The sequence below is a fragment of the Haliotis rubra genome, unplaced genomic scaffold (assembly GCF_003918875.1).
Source record: "Haliotis rubra isolate DU_JTF1 unplaced genomic scaffold, ASM391887v1 Scf1734, whole genome shotgun sequence".
Taxonomy (NCBI): Eukaryota; Metazoa; Mollusca; class Gastropoda; order Lepetellida; family Haliotidae; genus Haliotis; species Haliotis rubra.
Window position 1 is genome coordinate 15,810 of NW_025765708.1, and position 23,978 is coordinate 39,787.

Consider the following 23,978-nt stretch of genomic DNA (forward strand, 5'->3'; position numbering starts at 1 on the left):
TATGCATGTTGTGTTGCAAGAAGTTTATAAGTTATCATGTTTTAATATATTAATACAGGTCGGTGGGGTAGCCTCGTGGTTAAAGCGTTGGCTCGTCACGCCGAAGACCTGGGTTCGAATCCCCACATGGGTACAATGTGTGAAGCCCATTTCTGGTGTCACCCGCCAAGATGTTGCTGGAATATTGCTAAAGCGGCGTAAAACCAAACTCACTCAGTAATATATTAATACCATAGTATATTGTTTGGACTTAGTCTCAATTCAAATTCAGTTTATAGTTTCCTTACAACAGTTGATATTCATAAATTACATGAGAAGATTTTATGGAAATTATAATCAAATGTATAATTCACTTCATGGATACCTAAAATATCAGTTAATGAAGTTATTTTAAGGTTGTGTACAGATTTGTATGATTTTATGTTTTCATTCACAATTCATTCGCAGTTTGTGTTGCACCAAGTTAACAAGTTATCATGTTTAATATTTTAAAACATTAGTATACCTTTAGTCTTAGTCTCAATTTCAAATTAAGTTTAGAGTTTTTTTACAACAGTTGACATTCACATTTACTGTGTTTTTAATAAAAGAATATGTAAATGGTTGAATTTAGTAATACATATAGATCTATGTTCCTATTCTATTATAAATACATGTACATATCAGAACGTGTGATGTTGTTTTTTAATGGTATTGGTTGCAGTTTCCTGCCAAGGTAAAATTGACACTTTGACTTTTGATGCAGTTCGTTTTACCTGGTAACGCTCATCATTTGCATGCTGAAATTTTAAAATTAATTGGGAAATGTGGCACTTCCTGCCCATAGCACGAATATTTCATGGACTCAGAGAAAAGTAACGTTTGTGAAAATTGTTACGTTCGTCGTAGTACGTCTCCGTGCGTAAGCATAATCACTACCAGCCCCAGACTAGCATTATAAAAGACATTAATGCTCGTGGATAATGTGAAATCGTGCTTCGTTGGGACTATCATCTGTATAAAAATATGCGAATTATTATGAAATTAGAATCAGAGACTACTAGCGTCATTTAGTGAAACACCTGCCAGTGCCAACGGATACTTGCAAGTAAAACTTATAGATTACGTGATGATACGTTTAGCGAACATCGGGGATATTGGCAACTGTAAAACTGCCTTACCTGACTATATTAGTTGGAATTCTGTGTAATAGTCGGATAAATCTTTTCGGTGGCATCCGTTACGTATTTTGGTAATTGTTTGTAAATATTATTAATACAATTAGATCTACTACTATGTGTTTTATCAAATACACATTACTAAAATTAATATATAGATCTACATATAAACAATATATAATGTACTATACCTTTGATGTCTGATCGGTTGTGTTTTTTCTTCATATGCCCTCGGAAACCTACAATAGTTTTGTAGGTTTTGTTGCACTCGGGGCACTCGTAGGCAGCCGTGGTAATTTCTTGTCCTGTCTTTTTCTTTGTCTTTGGAGCACTAGCCGCACTGTCATTTACATCAGACTCAGTATCATCCGAAACACAATCCTGGTCGTAGTCTGTAAATTCGCCAAGCAAAGTATCGAGGTCCAAGTCGGAATCATCCCAGTGAATAAAGTCGTCCATGGCAATGCCGAATGTTCGTTGAAAACAGATATTCCGGGCTTATAACGACACGCATTTCGCGAATAATAATACACATGTTCAGCGATGTTGTCAGCTGACATGTGCAAAAAAGAGATAAGATAAAGATTAAGATTATTGTAATCAGTTTATTGGAGCTGTCCATGTAATGTTTGACTGTCAGTCGCAGCCGGTGAAATCCCGCTAAGGGAATTAACTCTCAACCCGGATATTACGCAATATTGTTTTACGTGGTTACCAGAGTGCTCATTTTGCGAATGTCTGCGCATCTGTTGCGCATGTGTACCGGTAGAGAGGGAAGTTAGCAGCAGGGTGTCGATGTGTATCAGTTACATGCCAGGCCGTAGCGCTGATGGTTAGTGATAAACTGTTGGAGAGGGCCGTCCCTCTATTATATGGTCTCTGCTTATGAGTTGAGGTGAAATTGGGTTTAACATCGTGCTTTCGAGAATATTTCTATCATATGACGCGTGCATGCGTGTGTATGTGTATGTGCGGCTGCTTGTACTAGCCCAGACAGAAGCTGGTTTTATAGTGCTAGCCCACTGAGATATCATGCCGAAGTGAAGCATGAATACCCCACTCAGACACAGTATACTGACTCCGAGCCGACCAGTCCTTGATGTACCTATTAATGCCGAGCGCCAGGCAGGGACCAACAAGTACCATATTTTAACATCTTTTGGTATGACGCGGCCGGGGATGGAACCCACGACCTTCCGCTCTCCGGGCGGACGCTCTAACCACTACACCACGGAGGCGGTCAGCTAATTATGAAGACCTTGACTTGCCTGTGTAGTTCTTAAAAAGGATATTGTACAATTATGTTTACTTATTAACAAGGGTATGACACAGTACTGTGTACTTGTTAACAAGGGTATGACACAGTACTGTGTACTTATTAACAAGGGTATGACACAGTACTGTGTATCTGTTAACAAGGGTATGACACAGTACTGTGTACCTGTTAACAAGGGTATGACACAGTACTGTGTACCTGTTAACAAGGGTATGACACAGTACTGTGTACCTGTTAACAAGGGTATGACACAGTACTGTGTACTTGTTAACAAGGGTATGACGCAGTACTGTGTACTTGTTAACAAGGGTATGACACAGTGCTGTGTACTTGTTAACAAGGGTATGACACAGTGCTGTGTACTTGTTAACAAGGGTATGACACAGTACTGTGTACTTGTTAACAAGGGTATGACAGTACTGTGTACTTGTTAACAAGGGTATGACACAGTACCGTGTACTTGTTAACAAGGTATGATGCAGTACTGTGTACCTGTTAACAAGGGTATGACACAGTACTGTGTACTTGTTAACAAGGGTATGACACAGTACTGTGTACTTATTAACAAGGGTATGACACAGTACTGTGTACTTATTAACAAGGGTATGACACAGTACTGTGTACTTGTTAACAAGGGTGTCACATTAACTCAGTACCTCTTGGCAAAGGTGATTCAGCATTGTTGCTGAGGATGTGACAAGGATGTTTACCTGTTGATGAGTGGAAAGATAGACACTGCCAAGTACACAAACGGGTAGAATCTTAGGGGCTTGATATCCTCCTTGAGCATTTGCTGAAACACACAACACTCATTACACAACATGACTACACAACACTGGCTGGGATTGGTTTACTACCGGGTACCCCCAACACTGATACACATCCCAACCACTGATTTGAATTGGTTCTTATACATATGTTACTAATGAGTTATCAGTCCTTATAGATATCTTCTGCAGCAAATTATAACAAAAGTTAATGGTTCAGTTTATCAACTTGTATGATGATTCTATCAAACCCAAATTAATGGATGTGGAAAAAAATGAAAAGTATTTTTTTCTCACTGTACTGAAATCAAACTGGCATATATTTCAAAATATATGTGCATACAGATGTCCATAGGGATTTTGTCCATTAGTATTTGAATACAGCTACTCGATCTCTGTCCAACTTATTTGTTTATTTTTGGCTTGTTGATCAGCACCGGACTGTATGATTGTGGTCTGTAAGTAATCATGTCTGGACCAGACAATCCACTGATTGACATCATGAGTATTGATAAGCGCAAATGGAATTCCATGATATGCTTCAACCAAGTCAGCAAGCCTGACGAATCTTAACCTTTGCGAGTCTTGCGATGACAAGGACCCTTTGACATTTGATGCTTAAAATGAAAAACCGATAATTGTTTGATCCAAAGAAGACTGTCATGTTCATATGATGTTTTGTATTAAATTTGTGTTCCTGTTCCTGGGAGGATGTTCTTACATGTTCTCGTTCCGTGTCAGGGTCGTACGTTCCTTCCCATGTGTTGGCCTGTAATATACACAATGATAACATGAACATTGTGAAACATTAGTAGCAAGCAATGTCAATACTGTGGTATATATTTTAACACTGTAATATACACAATGATAACATGAACATTGTGAAACATTAGTAGCAAGCAATGTCAATACTGTGGTATATATTTTAACACTGTAATATACACAATGATAACATCAACATTGTGAAACATTAGTAGCAAGCAATGTCAATACTGTGGTATATATTTTAACACTGTAATATACACAATGATAACATCAACATTGTGGAACATTACTTGCAAGCAATGTCAATACTGTGGTATATATTTTAACACTGTAATATACACAATGATAACATCAACATTGTGAAACATTAGTAGCAAGCAATGTCAATACTGTGGTATATATTTTAACACTGTAATATACACAATAACATGAACATTTTGAAACATTAGTAGCAAGCAATGTCAATACTGTGGTATATATTTTAACACTGTAATGACAGTTGACACTTTCAAGTAAAAATACTGCAAAACATTTTAGCGCGAAAATTTATACACCGCGAATAAACCTGTCATTCGTTCAGTCTAGCCACGCTCGCCCCTGAGTTGTTACCATAACACATCACGTTTGAAGACAGAAATCAACGGGAATCTTAAAATGACGACTGATCATACTTAACTGTCGCTGTAATGGATTTCCCAAAACATAATTAAATAATGAGCCAAATCCCATTGCCGAATTAGCAAAAAACAGCAATGTGTGTTGTGGCCGCCATGGAAATTGGTCACATGACATGGTTTGATACAAAACAGATTACCGTGAAACGACTCGGAAAGAAATAATACAGCAGTATTTTATTTATTTTTATTTAGCGAATAGTCACTAACACTCAATCATCTCATTCACAACAACCCGGCTTGTTTGAAATCCCAAAAAAAGCTTCATATACAGTATAAGTTAATTCGTCAAATCGTCAGAATTCGGAACATAAGACTGATGTGTTTTTCATCTCTTCCGGGAGTAAACGGATTACTGTGTACTAGTATATCGCACAGATAGGGATTTCCTGTGAGTAAGCAATAAACGGCGCCTGACAGGGTAAGCCACTCTGTTTGTTTTCACTGCTATTAGTGGCGGCCAAAGAGACAGCTGGCAGTTCCGGCAATTACTGATTGCGCGAATAATTGACCGCGCCAAGCAGTCTAAACTGTCAATTCCGCGAAAATTGCACCACGCGACAATAAGTACGTTTACAGTAGTTAAGTTTTTATAATGAAATTGGTACATGAGATAATGTTACTGAAGAACTGTTCCTAGCAACGTGTTGCAGGTGAATATATACTTGTTTTCAGTGGTAGTGTTTGGATTTTTCGCAAAAGTAATAAGCATCAAAGCCTCAACCCTTCACTCACTCACTCACTCACTCACTCACTCACTCATTCAAGGTCTATTGTCAACACTCAAGCTTGTGATTTGTTCTCTCTTGACAAATCTACAGAGATAAGGTTTCTTAAGTTTAATTCCACCAACATCTTAAACACCTGTAAATCATCCATTTTGAAGCAGACATCCTAGTGGTTAATATTGTGAACAATAATCCATAGCGTCAGGTTACAATGACACAGTATCAACCAAGTCACAGTCTGACTACCAAATCAGTATGGTCGTCTCCTATATGTTACAACACAGATTCCCGAAAAGGGTTGGTATCACTGAACAAGGAACTGGTCGGTACCTACCTTCCTGTGGAGCATGACGGAGATATAGATATAGGCAACAAACAGCAAGGCAATTATGATGAACAGAGGGCCGTACCAGCTGAAACACAGGGTAAAAATACCATTGTAATCTAGTTTGTACAGCCTTTGTTTTACATGTAAACACAGCACTTAGCTGTATTCCAGCTTTCTGAGCAATATTCCAGCAATATCAAACCAGAAATAGGCTTCACACATTGTACCCATGTGGGGAATCGAACCCGGGTCTTCAGCGTGATGAGGGAACACTTTAACCACTAGGCTAACCCACCGCCCCTCCAGCGTTGTGACAGGTGAGTTTGGTTTTAAGTCCCTATTTAAGCTACATCACGTTGGGGACACTAGAAAATACCTTTACATTTTGTACCAAAGTGGGAATTGATCCAGGTCCGCAGTATGACAAGTGAATGCTTTAACCACTAGGCTACCCCACTAGCCAGAGGTAAGTGTCTTGGCCAGACAATCAAGTGATTAACATTATGAACATCAGGAATACCATGGTATGCATTAACCAATTCAGCTAACCACCTCTTTGGATGGGAGAGCGGAAGGTCGGAGGTTCGATCCCCTGACAGCGCCATACTAAAAAGAGCGTGAATATATGGTACTTGTTGGTCCCTGCCTGGCGTTCGGCATTAAAGAGTACAACAAGGATTGGTTGGCTCGGAGTCAGTATAATGTGTCTGAGAGGGGTATTCATGCTTCACTGCGGCATGGTATCTCAGTGGGCTAGCACTATAAAACCAGCTTCTGTCTGGGCTAGTACAAGCAGCCGCACATACACACACACACATGCACATTGTCATATGAGCGAAATATTCTCGAGTATGACGTTAAACCCAATTTTACCTCACCTCACCTCTTTGGATGAGAGGGATTATGAAGACCCCTTCGGTCTAGGATCTTCATCAGGGTATAATGTAAGTCAAGGAATGAATGCCCAAACAATATTCATTTTGACATTGAGTCTAAACTCAAACACAAGTTGTGTCAGGTAAATCTTCTAATAAGTGTTGAGGCTCAAAACTCTCACAGCAAAGAATTAAAAACAGCATATCACAGTCATCAGACAGGGTGGGAGACATTAGGTAAGGGACATAACTCTGTCCTGACAACATTGAGTGAGCAAAACTTTCCACTGACAGAAATTTTAACCAACAAGCCCTTTCATAGGTCAGGATGACCTCTTGATTTTGTAAAGTTTTCATGTCTTTATCCATAACCCTTTGTTAAAATTCAGTCAGAAAATGACTCATTTTTAAACATTTTGTGCCCTGCCTTATTTTGATGAAGTGCAAACTCAGTGAATGAAGTCATAAATAGTTATAAACTGTCCATAACAACCTAGGTTCATGGCAATTAACTGCGATAGTTTAATTGTGAATTGTGTAACACAACTAAAATCTTTAAAGTTTATGGAACATTGAACACTATAAAACTCACAAACTTGCAAGTATTTGTATGAAACGGTTTGAAAAAGGCCAAATGCCATAGAAATCTGTTGAAATAGGCACAAAACAGTGTGCATATAGTTGAAGAAAGTAATTATCTTCAGCTTCACTTGGAAATGAAAATCCACATTTTCATGAGGTCACCCTGTTTACATTAAACACGAACCAAGTTAACCTGGTTCCAAACATCTCAGAGTCAGCTTTTTTAGCATGAAATCCATCATCAACTTGGCATGTCTACTAACAACAATTCTCATTGGATAATAAGCCCAGCGTGAACCAGTAATGTTTCGCCTTATTTCAGTGCTCAAAACTGCTTGACTTGGAGTCAAAATTACATTCGGTTTGTGTGGAAATATTTCATATAGAATCAAAATTGTGATAATGGTTGTTGAGAATTGAAACTAAGGTGTCAGATTCGATTTTTGATGAATCGAACTGAATAGTTGCAGACCTATAAAAAACACAGGGTACTGAGAACCAATTCTAAACAGGAATCACATATTGATACAGTGAGCAATATTTAGCGTAACTATGGCAACAGATGTAACGTACATGCCCAGCCTCCATCTCCAGTCTTCCACAATCCAGCTGAAAGACAAAATGGTGAATGAGTGACAAGGTGTTAAACTGAACTGATGATAGTTCAGCCATGTTATAACACATAATGTGGGAATTGGTACAGCAAAAGTGGTAAGTAAGGGAGCATTCATAATTTATGGCTAGGGGGTGATGATGATTTTTTTGGATTTTTTTTTTTTAAAATGGGGTGGGGTGGGGTGGGGGTGTTGTCACTCATTTTGTTCTAGGGTGGTCGGGGTCATCAATTTTGTACACGTTTCTGGGGGTGGGGGCATCAATTTTGTACATAAAAATATTTTAAAATATGGAAGGGGGCATTGACTTTGTACATGACATGCAGGGCGGTCACTTACTTTGTACATATTAATTTATTTATTTAGTTTTTATTTAGTTTTTAGTTTTTTTGTTTCTTTTGGGTGTGTGTGTCATTCACATTGTACATGCTTCTCCATAAAAATTATCATCATCCGCCCTAGCTATAAATGATGAACGGTCCCTAATTATTAACAGACAGATATATGTCTACCTACTACAGCAGGCTCGTAGCTGTGGCTACTGACACCGAGAGCTGTCTACTCACCACCAGGCTCCAGCAGGCCCATAGCGGTCGTTGATGAAAGGCAGGCAGGACATCACAAACGAAAACACCCAGCACAAAATATGGTAGGCCCTGAAAATAGGAAAACTGAGTGAGTGGGTGAGTTACTTTTCATGCCACTTTTAGCAATATTGCAGCAATATCACATCGAGGGACACCAGAAATGGGCTTCACATATCGTACCCATATGGGGCATCGAACCTGGGTCTTCGGTGTGATGAGTGAACGCTTTAACTACTAGGCTACCAAACCACCCCGAAAATAAAACAAAACACTCTGTAAACTTTCCATATGTTAATGAAGAAACATTACAAACTTTTAGAGTGTCATAGAATTATGTTAAAAAACAAAACAAAAATTTCGACCATTGTTTTCAAACAATTATTTGGGGGGAAAAATTGGCAAAATGGTATAGATTTCCAATTTCCATGAATACATTTCACAAAAAAACAATTGCAAAGTAGTCATATCCCGCATAAGACATATGTTCTATCGAGAGCAAGACTCAAGCACCTGGTCACATAGGTACCAGGGACGTGTTCCAAAGAATCAACAATGGATTAACATGCTACAAGCTGACTGGTACCCTACAGTAGTAGGACAGTGTGTTCACAAACCAACTGTATTGCAGTGGGCTCTGAAGTGAATTACACTGATTCACACTGATTCTTCAAGCAGATCCTATTTTCTTCACATCAGCAGCCATTGTGATTTTATAGTTATAGATACAAGGTAGATAACAATGTGAGAGAGATATCACTTTTCAATAATTTTCATAAAATACTCTGGCCAAGTCTGTGTGACCCTGCCAAGTCTAGCCCCACTGAATCGGTCTAACCCAGCTCACACAGTTACATGACCCGTGAAGGTCCGGGTTAGAATACTGGCCTTCAGTAACCCATGCTTGTCGTAAGAGGCGACTATCGGGATCGGGTGGTCAAGCTCACTGATTTCGTTGACACATGTCACTGCTTCCCAATTGCGCAGATCGATGCACATGCTGTTGATCACTGGATTGTCTGGTCCAGACTCGATTATTTACAGACCGCTGCCATATAGCTGGAATATTGCTGAGTGCAACGTAAAAGTCAGTTCACTCACTCTCTCATACAGTACATACCACTCAAACTTCTCTGTAGTGGTAGTCCTGATGACGTTCATGAAGAGGTTGAAGGTGATGCAGCTCACCCACAGCAGCACCGTCCAGTCTGGAGAGAGAGAGAGTGGGTATTTAAAAGTGAACATATCCACCAACATTTTATTTTCAAAAACAGCGATAAAAGGACAATAAAAAATCAGAAGCATCTCATATCTGTTTTGGAACCTACTTGGAAAAGATGTATTTTCTAAAGAAAAAGATTGCAGCAGGCTCCTGCAATGCAACATCGCTGGGGACCAATTCTAATCCAGGTTCTCAGAAACTAACTATAAAGAGGCATAATGTGCTGGATCTCGATTATGAATCATCTAATAATGTAGGAACATCATGGAGACTTTTTGTACATTTTGTAACGTTACAATTGAATCAATTATCCACATATTTTGTGAATGTGTACATGTGAAAACGTTGTGGCAACTGTCTTACAAGCCTGGATTGAACAAGATACAAGCACAAGATTAATTCTTGATGCAAAACATATCATCTTTGGATAAACAGAAAAACGAAATGATGTATTAAACCTGATTATCTTCGCAACAAAATACTATATATACTGAGTCAAAAAAGAAAGTTCACATTCTTTCTTCAGGGCACTATAAAAGAACAAGAGATGGTAAGATGGTTAAATTGTTATTATTTCATTGCTGAGATCTGTTTGATGTACTCGATACACTGACAGTGCCATAATCAGTTCCATTAGGCTACATTGCCGTTCCAAAACATGGGTATACAGAATGTCAAGTCACAAGAATAAAAATGCGAAATTTCTCAGTTCAATATCGTGTATGGCCGCCCTGCGCAGTCACCACTGCCAAACACCGTCTCCTCATCGACTGCCTGATGCTTGTGAACCGCGTGGTTGGGGATTCTGCGCCATTGCTCTTGCAAGGCAGCGCCAAGTTCCTGCAAATTCTGAGGTTGGTTCCTAAGACCCGCGAAGCCTTCTCCCAAGTGCATTCCCAAGCGTGCTCTATTGGATTAAGGCCAGGGGACCTCGATGGCCAGTCCATGATGTTGATTCCAGTGTTTTGAAGGAAATTTCGTGTCAACATCGCGGTTTCGGCCGCCGAGCATTATCATGCTGGAACTGTAGACCTGGGCCATGAGCCGCCATGAAAGGAACGCGAGTTCAGGGTGAGCACCTGGTCGCGCGTAAGCAGCAGCTGTGAGGTTTCCACGGATGACCAGAAGTCTGGAACGGTTGTTCCCACAGAAAGCACCCCACACCATGCAACTTCCGCCCCCGAATCTGTCGACTTCCTGTACACAACATTGGGCATACCGTTCACGACGTCATCTCCAGACTCTATGCCTGTCGTCCGCAAATCTGAGGGTAAACCTGGATTCATCGCTAAAGACGACTCGATTCCAGTCTCTCTGGGTCCATCGGAGGTGACGTTGCGGCCCGCAACCGATTTCGAATGGTCTGTGAGAACAGTCGACGTCTAAACATCTCAGCCCTGGTTCGTGCAGCCGGCAGAAATCTGTCACGTAGGTGACGAGGACGATTTGACGGTGTTCTGCTGCATTCGACGCCACTGCGTGATCTGACCGACCTTGGGCGATCAGAAGTGGTGCCAGTTTGTTGTAGGCGACCTGCATCTAAAGTCATACACAGTACGACGGCTGCATCCCATTGCTCTTGCGACGTCAATAACTGATCTTCCCGCTTGCAACATGCCAACGGCACGTTCACGTTGCACATTTGGCAATCGTGGCATTTCAAGTACCGTTAGAACTGTGGTTTAAAAGTGTTTTTTCAATTCTTGAGGCCAATGCAAACACGTGCATATGAAGAAAACTTCACATAAATTACAATAACAATGTATTCTTCTAGCCTACGGATTATCTACCACTCGTGTTCATACTTTGTTTATTTATGTACCACAAATGCAACAATTATGTACCCATCAAAAAGAAATAAAGTGATTAAAAAAAAAGAACAATTGTTTGAGCTCCTTTTTAGAAGTTGGTGAGTCAGTAATGAGGCATACGACTCTATGGATGACTGTTTCTTGTTTATTGTATAAAGCGACGTTTCGGTGTAGACACCTACACCTTTTTCAAGCTAAAAGTAAGTTTTAGGTAAGAACATGCTCCAATCCACATAACGATCTTAGCATATAACTCCCATACATAGGCTTACAATGCCATATCCCTAAGATCGCTGTGTGGAAGGTGCCCTGTCCCCAGCAGCCTATGCTGATCCTAAGACAATGGAGTGGGTGATCCAGCTCTGTGACTTGGTCGATTGTGTGTCACTTTAACCCTACAACATGGTTTGTTGCTCACTATATCAATCACGGGATTGTCAACATGGAATTATTTACAGACCAACATAAAACTTATGACATCAGCAAGGAAAACGTATAGCACCTTTTTGAGTTCGATTGTTTATTATTTAACGCCACACTTACCAATATTGAAGCTATCCGGTGGCAGTCTATAAATAATCAAGTCTGGACCAGACAATCCAGTGATCAACAGGATCTATGCTATTGGGATATGACATGTGTCAACCAAGTCAGCGACCTAATCACCCGACAAGGATGGGTTGCTGAAGACCAATTCTAACACAGATCTTCATGGTCCACCTTTTAAGACGATGCAGAGATTATATATGTAAGATTGGAATACAGAATTCAATGATGTTCGCATTGGCGGCAATGAATAATGTATAGGAGAATAAAACCTACCAAAAAATGTCAACCACCATCCAAGAAAGTTACACAGAGTACTATCAGGAATCATGTCACTCTGAAAATACACAAAAAAATGTTAACAATAATTAGATATGACTTCAAAGATGTTGCGTTCTTCCTGATGTAAAACATTGTCAGGTACAGAATAGCAAGGGCTGAAAATTACCATGGTGACTGTTTTTTCAGAAAGTAAGGAATTTCTGTACAGGGTCTGAGAAAGCAGCATGCCCCAACGGTTGTGTTGGAATGGTTAATAATTCATGGAAGTGGATGCTAACTGTGACGTAGAGGTGGTCTCATAAGGAATACATTTACACATGCCAGGATACTGCTCATTATTTCTTCATATGTCCACATTGTAGGACCATGAGATCAAATACATAAATCTATGCCATGGGATTTAACTGCCCTTCTGTACTGTATGGACATTACTAAGAAACCACAACCGTTAATCAAGATTTTGGCAACTGTTCATGATTTCATTTAACAAGCAAATGGTTTAAAATTGATCACTAAGATGGATATGAATATGTAGCTTATTCCTCATGCCTGACACATCTATCAAATTATGTTATCAGAGCTATAAGAATTGTCTTACAAGGAATACATTACACTGAACACATGACTAGATGTTATCTGTGCTGTAAGAATTGTCTTACAAGGAATACTTTTACACTAAACACAGTACACATATGTCTGCATGTTATCTGAGCTGTAGGAATTGTCTTACAAGGAATACTTTTACACTGGACACATGACTAGATGTTATCTGAGTTGTAGGAATTGTCTTACAAGGAATACTTTTACATTGAATACACATGACTAGATGTTATCTGAGCTGCAGGAATTGTCTTACAAGGAATACGTTTAAACTGAACACATAACTACATGTTATCTGAGATGCAGGAATTGTCTTACAAGGAATACGTTTACACTGGACACAGAACACATGACTAGATGTTATCTGAGCTGTAGGAATTGTCTTACAAGGAATGCGTTTACACTGGACACATGACTACATGTTATCTGAGCTGCAGGAATTGTCTTACAAGGAATACGTTTACACTGGACACAGAACACATGACTAGATGTTATCTGAGTTGTAGGAATTGTCTTACAAGGAATACGTTTACATTAAACACATATGACTTACATGTTATCTGAGCTGTAGGAATTGTCTTACAAGGAATACGTTTACACTGGACACATGACTACATGTTATCTGAGCTGCAGGAATTGTCTTACAAGGAATACATTTACACTGGACACAGAACACATGACTAGATGTTATCTGAGCTGTAGGAATTGTCTTACAAGGAATACATTTACACTGGACACAGAACACATGACTACATGTTATCTGAGCTGTAGAAATTGTCTTACAAGGAATAGATTTACACTAAACACAGTACACATATGTCTGCATGTTATCTGAGCTGTAGGGTGACTGGAGCATGTGGTGGGAGGTTGGGGGGTGTTGTTTGGGGGCACACTTGGGTGGGTGGATGAATGGGGCATGTGGTGGGAGGTGTTCTTTGGGGGCACACTGGAGTGGGTGGATGACTGGGGCATGTGGATGGGGGGAAAAGGAGGTTGCTTGGGGCACACTGGAGTGGGTGGATGACTGGTGCATGTGGTGGAGGGCGTTGTTTGGGGCACACTTGGATGGGCCGATGAATGGGGCATGTGGTGGGAGGTGTTCTTTGGGGGCACACTGGAGTGGGTGGATGACTGGGGCATGTGGTGGTGGTGGGGGGGGGGGGGGTGGGGGGTTTTGTGTGTGTGTGTTTGCTGTTTGGGGCACACTGGAGTGGTTGGATGATTGGTGCATGTGGAAGGGGTGTTGTTTGGGGGCACACTGGGGTGGATGGATGATCTGCGGCATGTGGAAGGGGGTGTTGTTTGGGGGCACACTTGGGTGGGTGGATGACTGGGGCATGTGGTAAGCGGTGTTGTTTGGGGGCACACTGGGGTGGGTGGATGACTGGGGCATGTGGTGAGGGGTGTTGTTTGGGGGCACACTGGGGAGGGTGGGTCAAGGTGTGGGGCACACAATTAACAACTACAAACCTCTGTGTGTTCCTGAAAGCATCAGATGGATGAAGAAGAGAGACAGATCAGTTAGTCGGGTTAGATGTGGAACAGCCAACAGAACATGCATCTGGACTGACATTTGTAATGTTAGTAGTCGAACACTATGCAAGCAAACAAGTTAAAGGATGAGAATCTGGTAGAAGGTTCCCAGTACCCAATTCTTGTGTTAAAATGGCGATGGAAATCTCCCAAACTAGAGCTACTGCCCTAGAGCTGAAGTTACACTTTTACATCAGCAACTTGGAAAGTCCCAGTGTCTAGAGAAGACACCACTTACCATAAGATAGGAGATGCTGTCCAATAGTGCACTGATACTCAGGTACAAGATCAGCCTCTGCAACAGAAGACATCTTGGTTTAAAAGGGAGGTAACTCATGGAGTCTCAAACACATGCCTGCGATCCAGGTTTTATCCAAGAAAACTGGGAGAGATGATTTGCTGAAGATATTTCTACATAAAGAGTCACAAGAACAAATAAGAGTCATGTATGACCTTTTAGTCAAAACAATAACAATACTGGTATAAAAAATATCTTCAAGTTAAAGGATGTAAGCATTTCAGCCTGGAAGAGTACAAATACTGAACATTCCTGTGATTCATGTCACAATAATCAACGCTATGTGTTATTAGATTTGTTGGTTTGATTTTAACCAGAGACATTTTGGTCACTCTACCTGTGTAAACACGATGTATTTCTTGAAGAGCCAGATGACGAAGATCATGAAGAGACTGCAGAAAACAAGATAACAATCAACACATTTATAGTAAGGGATGTAAATATGTTTTATTTGGTTGGTTTATGAAATTTTGTCCACAAAACAATTTCTTCATTTTAAAAAGTAACTTCTAAAGTTTCCGAATTAATGTGAATGGACTTTTGAGACACATGAATGTCACGTTTTTCTGCCTAATCATGCTAATGTGCAGATATGTCATTTCAAAAGGCAGTAACTTTTATCGGTCTATCAGGTCTACATCGCTTCAAGATTTGCTTAAAACCATCCCAAGTGAATCCTCATTTCAGCAAGGGGTGGTGGGGTAGCTCAGTGGTTAAAGCGTTCGCTCGTCACATAGAAGACTGGGTTCGATTCCCAACATGGGTACAATGTGTGAAGCCTATTTCTGGTGTGCTCCGCTGTGATATTGGTGGAATATTGCTAAAAGCGGGGCAATATGAAACTCACTCACTCACTTATTTCAACAGACTAACAGGATCAGGTGGTCAGGCTCGACGACTTGGTTGACACATGTCATCATATCCCAATTGTGTAGATCGATGCTCATGCTGTTGATTGCTGCACTGTCTGTCCAGACTTGATTATTTACTGGCTGTCCCCATATTGCTTGAATATTGTTTGCTGAGTGCGGTGTAAAACTAAACTCACTCACTCAGGGGCAGGTGGTAGCCTATTGGTTAAAGCATTTGCACATCACTCAGAAGATGGGTGCAATCTGTGAAGGCCATTTCTTGTGCCCTGACATTGCTGGAATAATGCTAAAAACTGCATAAAACTTAACTCACTCACTCATTTCAACACAAAACAATTAAAACCGAAATTTTAGTAACTTATAACTCATTTGGTTATACCATTAGAGTGAAAGGTATTAAATCAAATTAGAAAAGTTATGTTATATTATTTCCACCTCAAAATGACAAAATAATTAGCAACATAAGTCTTTATTTGTTTCTTTGTCTGTTTCCCCCAAAAAACAAAAATCATGAAAATTGTGGCTTCACATAGTTCAGGCACAGCAAGTGATGTGCTTGGTATATGCTACAATAGGGATAAATACAATCATACCATTTCTCTATTTTGTGGAATGGGTAAGAATTTCTCTATTTTGTGGAATCAATGAAAATTTCTCTATTTTGTGGAATCGGTAAGAATTTCTCTATTTTGTGGAATCAATGAAAATTTCTCTATTTTGTGGAATCAATGAAAATTTCTCTATTTTGTGGAATAAGTGAGAATTTCTCTATTTTGTGGAATCAATGAAAATTTCTCTATTTTGTGGAATCGGTAAGAATTTCTCTATTTTGTGGAATAAGTGAGAATTTCTCTATTTTGTGGAATCAATGAAAATTTCTCTATTTTGTGGAATCGGTAAGAATTTCTCTATTTTGTGGAATAAGTGAGAATTTCTCTATTTTGTGGAATCAATGAAAATTTCTCTATTTTGTGGAATCGGTAAGAATTTCTCTATTTTGTGGAATAAGTGAGAATTTCTCTATTTTGTGGAATCAATGAAAATTTCTCTATTTTGTGGAATCGGTGAGAATTTCTCTATTTTGAGGAATCGGTGAGATACTTCAAGACATCAAGTGAGTTTTATGATAATGTAAAGCCTGTCCATATTGATCCAGCTGACCGAGACATGATAAAGCTGACCATCCTTAAGCCTGTAACAACACAGGAGTCAGGGGACAAAGTCTGACCAGTTGTGATAATTGGTGGACTGTCCAGCAGAAAAGCAATTGATATCATGTCTTAGCACTTCACGCCAGTCACAGAATCTGGACCCAAACCAACTTAGCACATATTGAGGAGATGACCACTATCTAACGAGCTGACCAGACCCTTTTAACTTTACTGCACACAGTATGATTATTTTCGCAAAAACAAATTCACACAAATTCAAGTTTGGGTGGAAAAAGGGATGGGCGAACTGAGTCTTTGAAAAGAAAAACATGCACAAAAAATAGTTCTCAAATTTCACAAATGTCTATTTCCCCTAGTCCCCCAAAAAGATATTGCATAGTTTATCTTGCCTCACACATAAATGTCGTTTTCTGATTGGCTGAGCGCTCTTCTATTATTTTCAATGTACCCGGCTTACAAGCCAGTAACATTTTCTTTGTACCCCACTGGGAATGGCAAATTCATTTGGTAATTCTTTATCTCGAATAACATTGAATCACGTATGATGTACGGAAATTAGCTATGTTTTGCGAATGTCAATCGATGGAAGGGAGATAACTCTAAAGTTGTTTTTCTTGTCTTGTCGTCTGGTACTCCATACTATGCTCCAATACCTGTGCTTCAAACAGTTCAAAATTACCATTGAGGTGTTCGGTAAGATAAATACGTTGTTCCCTAGTCCCCTGGGCTCAGGGAACATAAACAAACATCAAGGGTACATCAGCCTGGGTGACCAGTGAACAAATTATATAGTCCCTAAGAATGCAATTGTAAAGAGTTGCTTTGATATTTCAGACTAGCCACAGAAGTAAACATTGTAAAAGACTCACCATCCGATGAACGAGAAGGATGCTGCCACTTTCCTCACCAGAACCACAGTATCCTGCATAGACATAAAACATACGTGAGATGAGTCATCTAGATGGTCCATGATACTGCTCGCATGACAGTTTTGTTGTAATGTTTAACAACCACACTCAGAAATATTACAGTAGCAATCACAGGTAAATAACTGTTGCAATCACAGGTAAATAACTGTTGCAATCACAGGAAAAATAACTGTTGCAATCACAGGAAAAATAACTGTTGCAATCACATGATTCACAGGTAAAAGAAATGAAGCAATCACAGGTCATATAGCTGTAGTAATCACTGGTAAGATAGCTGTAGTAATCACTGGTAAGATAGCTGTAGTAATCACTGGTAAGATAGCTGTAGTAATCACTGGTAAGATAGCTGTAGTAATCAGTGGTGAGATAGCTGTAGTAATCACTGGTAAGATAGCTGTAGTAATCACTGGTAAGATAGCTGTAGTAACCAATGGTAAGATAGATGTAGTAATCAGTGGTGAGATAGCTGTAGTAATCAATGGTAAGATAGATGTAGTAATAACTGGTAAGATAGCTGTAGTAATAACTGGTAAGATACCTGTAGTAATCAGTGGAAAGATAGCTGTAGTAATCAGTGGAAAAATAGCTGTATACAGTAATCATTGGTAAGATAGCTGTAGTAATAACTGGTAAGATAGCTGTAGTAATCAGTGGATAGATAGCTGTAGTAATCAATGGTAAGATAGCTGTAGTAATAACTGGTAAGACAGCTGTAGTAATCAGTGGAAAGATAGCTGTAGTAATCATTGGAAATATAGCTGTAGTAATCATTGGTAAGATAGCTGTAGTAATAACTGGTAAGATAGCTGTAGTAATCAGTGGAAAGATAGCTGTAGTAATAACTGGTAAGATAGCTGTATTAATAACTGGTAAGATAGCTGTAGTAATCACAAGAAAGATAGCTGTAGTAATCACAGGTAAGATAGTTGTAGTAATCACTGGTAAGATAGCTGTAGTAATCACAGGTAAGATAGCTGTTGTAATCTAAGGAAAAATAACTGTGGGAGATCACAAATAAGACATATATGTAGAAATCACAGGTAAAGGAGCTGCAGTAAGATAATTGTAGTAATCACAGGTAAAGGAAACACATTCTAACTAGTAATCACAAGTAAAATGACTGTAGTAATCACAGGTAAAGGAAACACATTCTAACTAGTAATCACAAGTAAAATGACTGTCATAATCACAGGTAAGATAGCTGTATTAACCACTGATTAGCTGTGGTAATAACGAGTATGATACTGTAGTACTTGCATGTGAACGGCAGTAATTACCAGTAACCCTTGTCATTAATTATCATGTTTACCTGTAACAGTGCCCTTGTACTGAATTAAGCCACTACTACAGTTTAATCAAGTTTACTTCACTGCACAACTTGCAGGAATCCTATGGGACACACAGGTTTTTTCTACACTCATCTTCCCTTGTTGTAATGACGGAAACAGTCTTGGGCAGATGCACCTGCTGACGGCTATTATCACTAATTGTACTCTTTCCCAACTCCCCAAAACACATTAACATTTAAAGATAACGACCATTTTTTAAAAAAAAGGGGTTCTTGGATCCCTTCCAATCATTTAGGGTGACCTCGTATTTATGCAGCTTTTAAATTTCCATCATTCTCAGGCTGGTCCAGACTCGATTATTTCGACTAAATTATGGCTGCCATATACATAATATTGAGAAACACTATTTCGTGGAAATGATTCTATCATTTTCAACATCAGAGTTATGACATGGAACTGTTACCTTATATGCTTAACTCTGAACACTTAAACTATTTCTTTTGTTGTAAAACATAATTTCAGCAGGGCTCCAGATAATTTTTCAACATCAGGAGTATGTACATACTCCGATATAGCCCTTATCTGGAGCTCTGATTTCAGTTTTCAAAACCATTTCTCAATTGAGTATGTTCAGCCAATCTAACGATGATTCTTAAAACTGTCAGTATTATCACAAAAGTTAAAAATTCTGTGTCAGGTTTCTTCCAATTTGCATGTGCTCTCAAGAGGGTCAAACAAGCTCAGAGTGACTAAAATTTAATCAGTAAATCAGTCAAAAAACATTGTTACAAAAGGTATGACAGCTGAAAAAAACACACAGGTAATTACATTTAAAAAAAGGTACACTTTTCAGTCCCTCCTGGATTCTGCGGTTGCAGAATTAATCGCAGAAATTACCTCTTAATGCAGAAGAATTTAACTGCAGAAGTTGTTGCAGAATTTTGAAAAGTAGGATGCAGAATTTACTTAAATTTGCTGCAGAATTCTTAAAAATTTGCTGCAGAATCCATGAGGGATTGACTGATTGGTTGAAGAATGTTTCAGGCTTGTACTCAAACAACTCAACATTACTGGGAAATTGTGGTCAGTTTCGTACATTTTACACAAATACGCAGTTTATCAGCAGATCTGTACGCATTACAGTAAGGAGAAGATCAATTTCCAGACAACTAGCTCTGTCTGCTCAGTGAAGTGTGACCAACTATTTCCTTGATCACAAGTGCACAACTGCCTGGGCTGTGAGCCACACAATCAAATCAATGCTAATTATTCTCAAATTGATTGCAAAATGTCATGCATGGACGCTGTTGCTGGAAATCAATGTTAATATTATGTTTATTACTGATTGTTCCTTATGATATATAGCACATTTGTTTAACATACACAGTACTCTTTCAGTTATAACTTATACACTGAACAGAAAAAATTGGGATCGTGAATATTTCAGATGGGTGAGTGTTGGGGGCTGGGGCTGGGGCTGGGTGTGTGTGGTTTGAACAGAGGGAATATTTGCATCGTGTGTATCCATATCCCCCAAAATATTCATAATCAAGCCCAAGCAAGTGTGAGGTGAGGTGAAATTGGGTTTCACGACGTGCTTGAGAATATTTCGCTCATATGACGACGTGCATGCGTGTGTATGTTGCGGCTGCTTGTACTAGCCCAGACTGAAGCTGGTTTTATAGTGCTAGCCCACTGAGATACCATGCCGCAGTGAAGCATGAATACCCCACTCAGACACAGTATACTGACTCCGAGCCGACCAGTCCTTGTTGTACCAATTAATGCCTAGCGCCAGGCAGGGACCAACAAGTACCATATTTTAACGTCTTTTGGTATGACGCGGTCGGAGATCGAACCAGCGACCTTCCGCACTCCGGGCGGACGCTCTAACCACTACACCACGGAGGCGGTCCCAAGCAGTGTGTGACTATTGAAGGAGTATTATAGAATTTAAACTTAGCAGATCCTGTCATAACTAAGGGAGACAATTCTTCCCTGCAACAGTATACTACCCATGGAACTGAGATCAGTGAGAATGAACATTGGGTGAACAGTGATCCATCCAAAGTATCCTGGACACCAACATAGTTGTATTGATTTAGCCAAAGTGTTGATAAGAACCATCATCATCATCATCATCATCACCCAAAGCATCATTAACACCACCGTAGTGGTATTGATTTCGTCATAATGTTAATAAAGAACAAACAAGTGACAAAATTACCAGGTAAAATAATCAGATCTTTGAGAGTTATGACAGAGGGATCAATACATGCTTACAAATTCATAGAAATACGATTATTCCCATCTCAATGGCCAAGGGGACTGAAAAGAATATATATTTATTGACTAACCAACATTATTATTGTCTATGAATAGCCTGGATCCAGGAAAATATGGATCGGTTTATGTCCAGCACGTCTGTAGTATGAATAATGAAACAGGTGGAGAGAGATCTGTATAAAAATACAGCTTGAAACACTGTACACGTCCACTTTTTTGCAGCCATGTTTTGTCAGGAAATTTTCTGGGACTCTCCTCTGTGTTCTCCAAATCTCAATTTGAATACAACTGCAATAATTTCAAATACCATTCCAAATTTCTAGTTACTGAGATTTGACCTTGCCAAGAAAATCTTTAAAAATTGAAGAATGAGAACAATTTTATGGATATACAACTCCTTTATTATGTCTTGGCGACGTTTCAACATAGATTCTAATGTTGTCATCAAGCAAATGGTGAAACGTCGCCTATACAGAATAAAGAAGTTGTATATCCATAAAATTGTTCTCATTCTTCAACTCCTCAACTTCTAGAACTTTTAACCATTAGGCTACCCCACCAGCCCTGAGAATACAGAGCATCACCAAGAAAGTGCAGATATCTCCCCATCAACAATCTGCAATATTTGTGATCAGTTTATTATTGTTTATAACACAAGGAACTGCTAGAACAGAAGAGAAGAGTTAGCCTGCTAAAGAGACAGGCAAACATCATCCTCTTGTTTATCCTTATCTATACTATTGGCCTCACCTGTGAAGACTTTTCACCCTAGAACTCACACATTGTGTACTTACAGGCTCTCCATGCCCTTGTTACATATATATCATGAGTATTGGGTGACGAGTATAAATATTGCGTCACAAATACACATCAGCATTTGGTGTATTATCTATAATATTCAGTTAAGCAATAACAAAATACAGAGTTACTTTTCCAGTATTTCTTGATAATTGAATGACAAAATTCTGAGGTACATATAACCTTTAGTTTTAGGGTCATTGAGTTATCTACTCATTTGTCTTCATCTCAATTGGGTATCTTACTTTTCTTCTGAGTAACCAAATAAATTTTACCCACCTCGCTCAAACTTAATTGGGTATTTTTCCATTTTCCATTAATTGTAAAAACATAATAAAGTTCAAATGTTGGTTTACATGTTATTATTTATATTTGATCTGTAATATGAGAAGCGATAAGAAAGACTGCAAGTTGATAAGTTCATATGCTGAAATAGAACCTCTCAATATACCTTTATCCAGTTTGTGTGTACGCATGTAAGATGAAATTTACCAGGCATTTACAAAATTCAAGCGTACTTGTGTGCAGTAGACTTAATAGGAATTGAGTTTTTACATAAATATTTGCGTAATTTATGCAGATATGCAGCTTATCTGTACCTCTGCTTAATTACTTATAATTATTATTGATTATAATTCTCTATGATCAATAGCACAGGGATCATTTTAGTCAGTGCCCTAGTGCCATACTCGAATTGAAATATAAAATGTTGCATTGAAAACAACATCAGGGGCCCATATAGTGCATATCAATCCCACATGATGACACAGGTTAAAACCTGGGCCCTGATAAGAAAAGAAATAGTACCTACTTCATTGTAACCATGGATGTGTTGTCCTGATAACACAGGAAGTACACACCACTTGCCCCAATACTTCCTTCTCCCTAAGGTGTCAGTATGGTTCAGCTTGGTAACGCCTATTAACGGTGTAAGAATCTACATTGAAATGTAGCTCTATGCAATAAACAAGAAGTTATTATCAATAAAACTGTATGCTTTATTATCCACTCCCGAACATCTTGAATGCCAATCAAACATTCCTTCAACAAATTCCCAAATTCGTATGGGTGGCTCCCCAAAACCTGCACCAGTGGAACAACGACCAACATATCCTGACGAATGATTATCCATGTGTGACATTTTATGCAACAGGGTGCCCTTGTACAAAACAACCTTATCGCTAAGGCTACCTTAAGTCTATGTTAAAGTATGGGAGTTACGGTCACCTTAGCGATAAGATCACTTTGTACAACGGCACCCAGATCATCAGTTGACTGAGCATGTTCAGTGAAATTACAACATTGATACCACTGGTAGTATTACATCTAATTTTGATGAATTTTCGGGAAAACCGTTACCATAGTAACCATGAAATCGATGCACGACCTCGTAAGAGACCAAGGTAAGACATTTAAGAAAATGTACTCGTTCAAGTAAATTTGTTAAATGCCTGACTCGTAACACATACTGGTTACCCAATATTTATATTTACTTCCAGAAAAAGCGAATGATTACGAACAAGTATCTGGTATAGATCAAAGAACAAATAATAAATCTGAATCTAAACAATTTTGTGAAAATGTTGAAGACATAAATAAATGCAATGAACAAACAAATAAACCACGTTTTATCAATTTCTGAATATTTCTAAAGCTTCCGCACTGTGAGTAATATCTGTAAATAAAACCAACGTACATGTAAGTAATATTGCGAAATTAGGCTTTGAAGAAACTCCGTTGTACAATTCGCTGGCGAAGTGTCACCAAATCAACTGAGTGTGCAACATGTTAATGAGACTAAGACAAGATCAATAAATGAACATTTATCTCAACACAGTTGTGTATACTTACACAGTGATCCGGATTACCAGGGAACATCGGACATAGGTTTATAGATAGTGTTGAAGTGTTCATGTCTGAAGCCAGTAACTCCCTCGACGCCATGTTTAGATCTCCCGGAATATTTTGACACTTCCGGGTATACATTCGA

The 23,978-nt window shown here is 39.0% G+C and overlaps 1 protein-coding gene across 1 annotated transcript; it reads right to left on the bottom strand.

Annotated features, from left to right (window-relative positions):
* Window positions 1-3,139: 3,139 nt before the first annotated feature.
* LOC124272837 (cyclic AMP receptor-like protein A) lies at window positions 3,140-23,978 on the bottom strand. Its single transcript, XM_046708059.1, has 11 exons — window positions 23,840-23,978; window positions 17,556-17,608; window positions 14,980-15,034; window positions 14,583-14,639; window positions 12,206-12,266; window positions 9,471-9,558; window positions 8,333-8,422; window positions 7,726-7,761; window positions 5,702-5,780; window positions 3,922-3,969; window positions 3,140-3,226 (listed from the first exon to the last, which is right to left on the bottom strand). Exons 1-11 carry the CDS (start codon window positions 23,972-23,974, stop codon window positions 3,140-3,142), a joined length of 789 nt encoding a protein of 262 aa, XP_046564015.1. The 5' UTR covers window positions 23,975-23,978.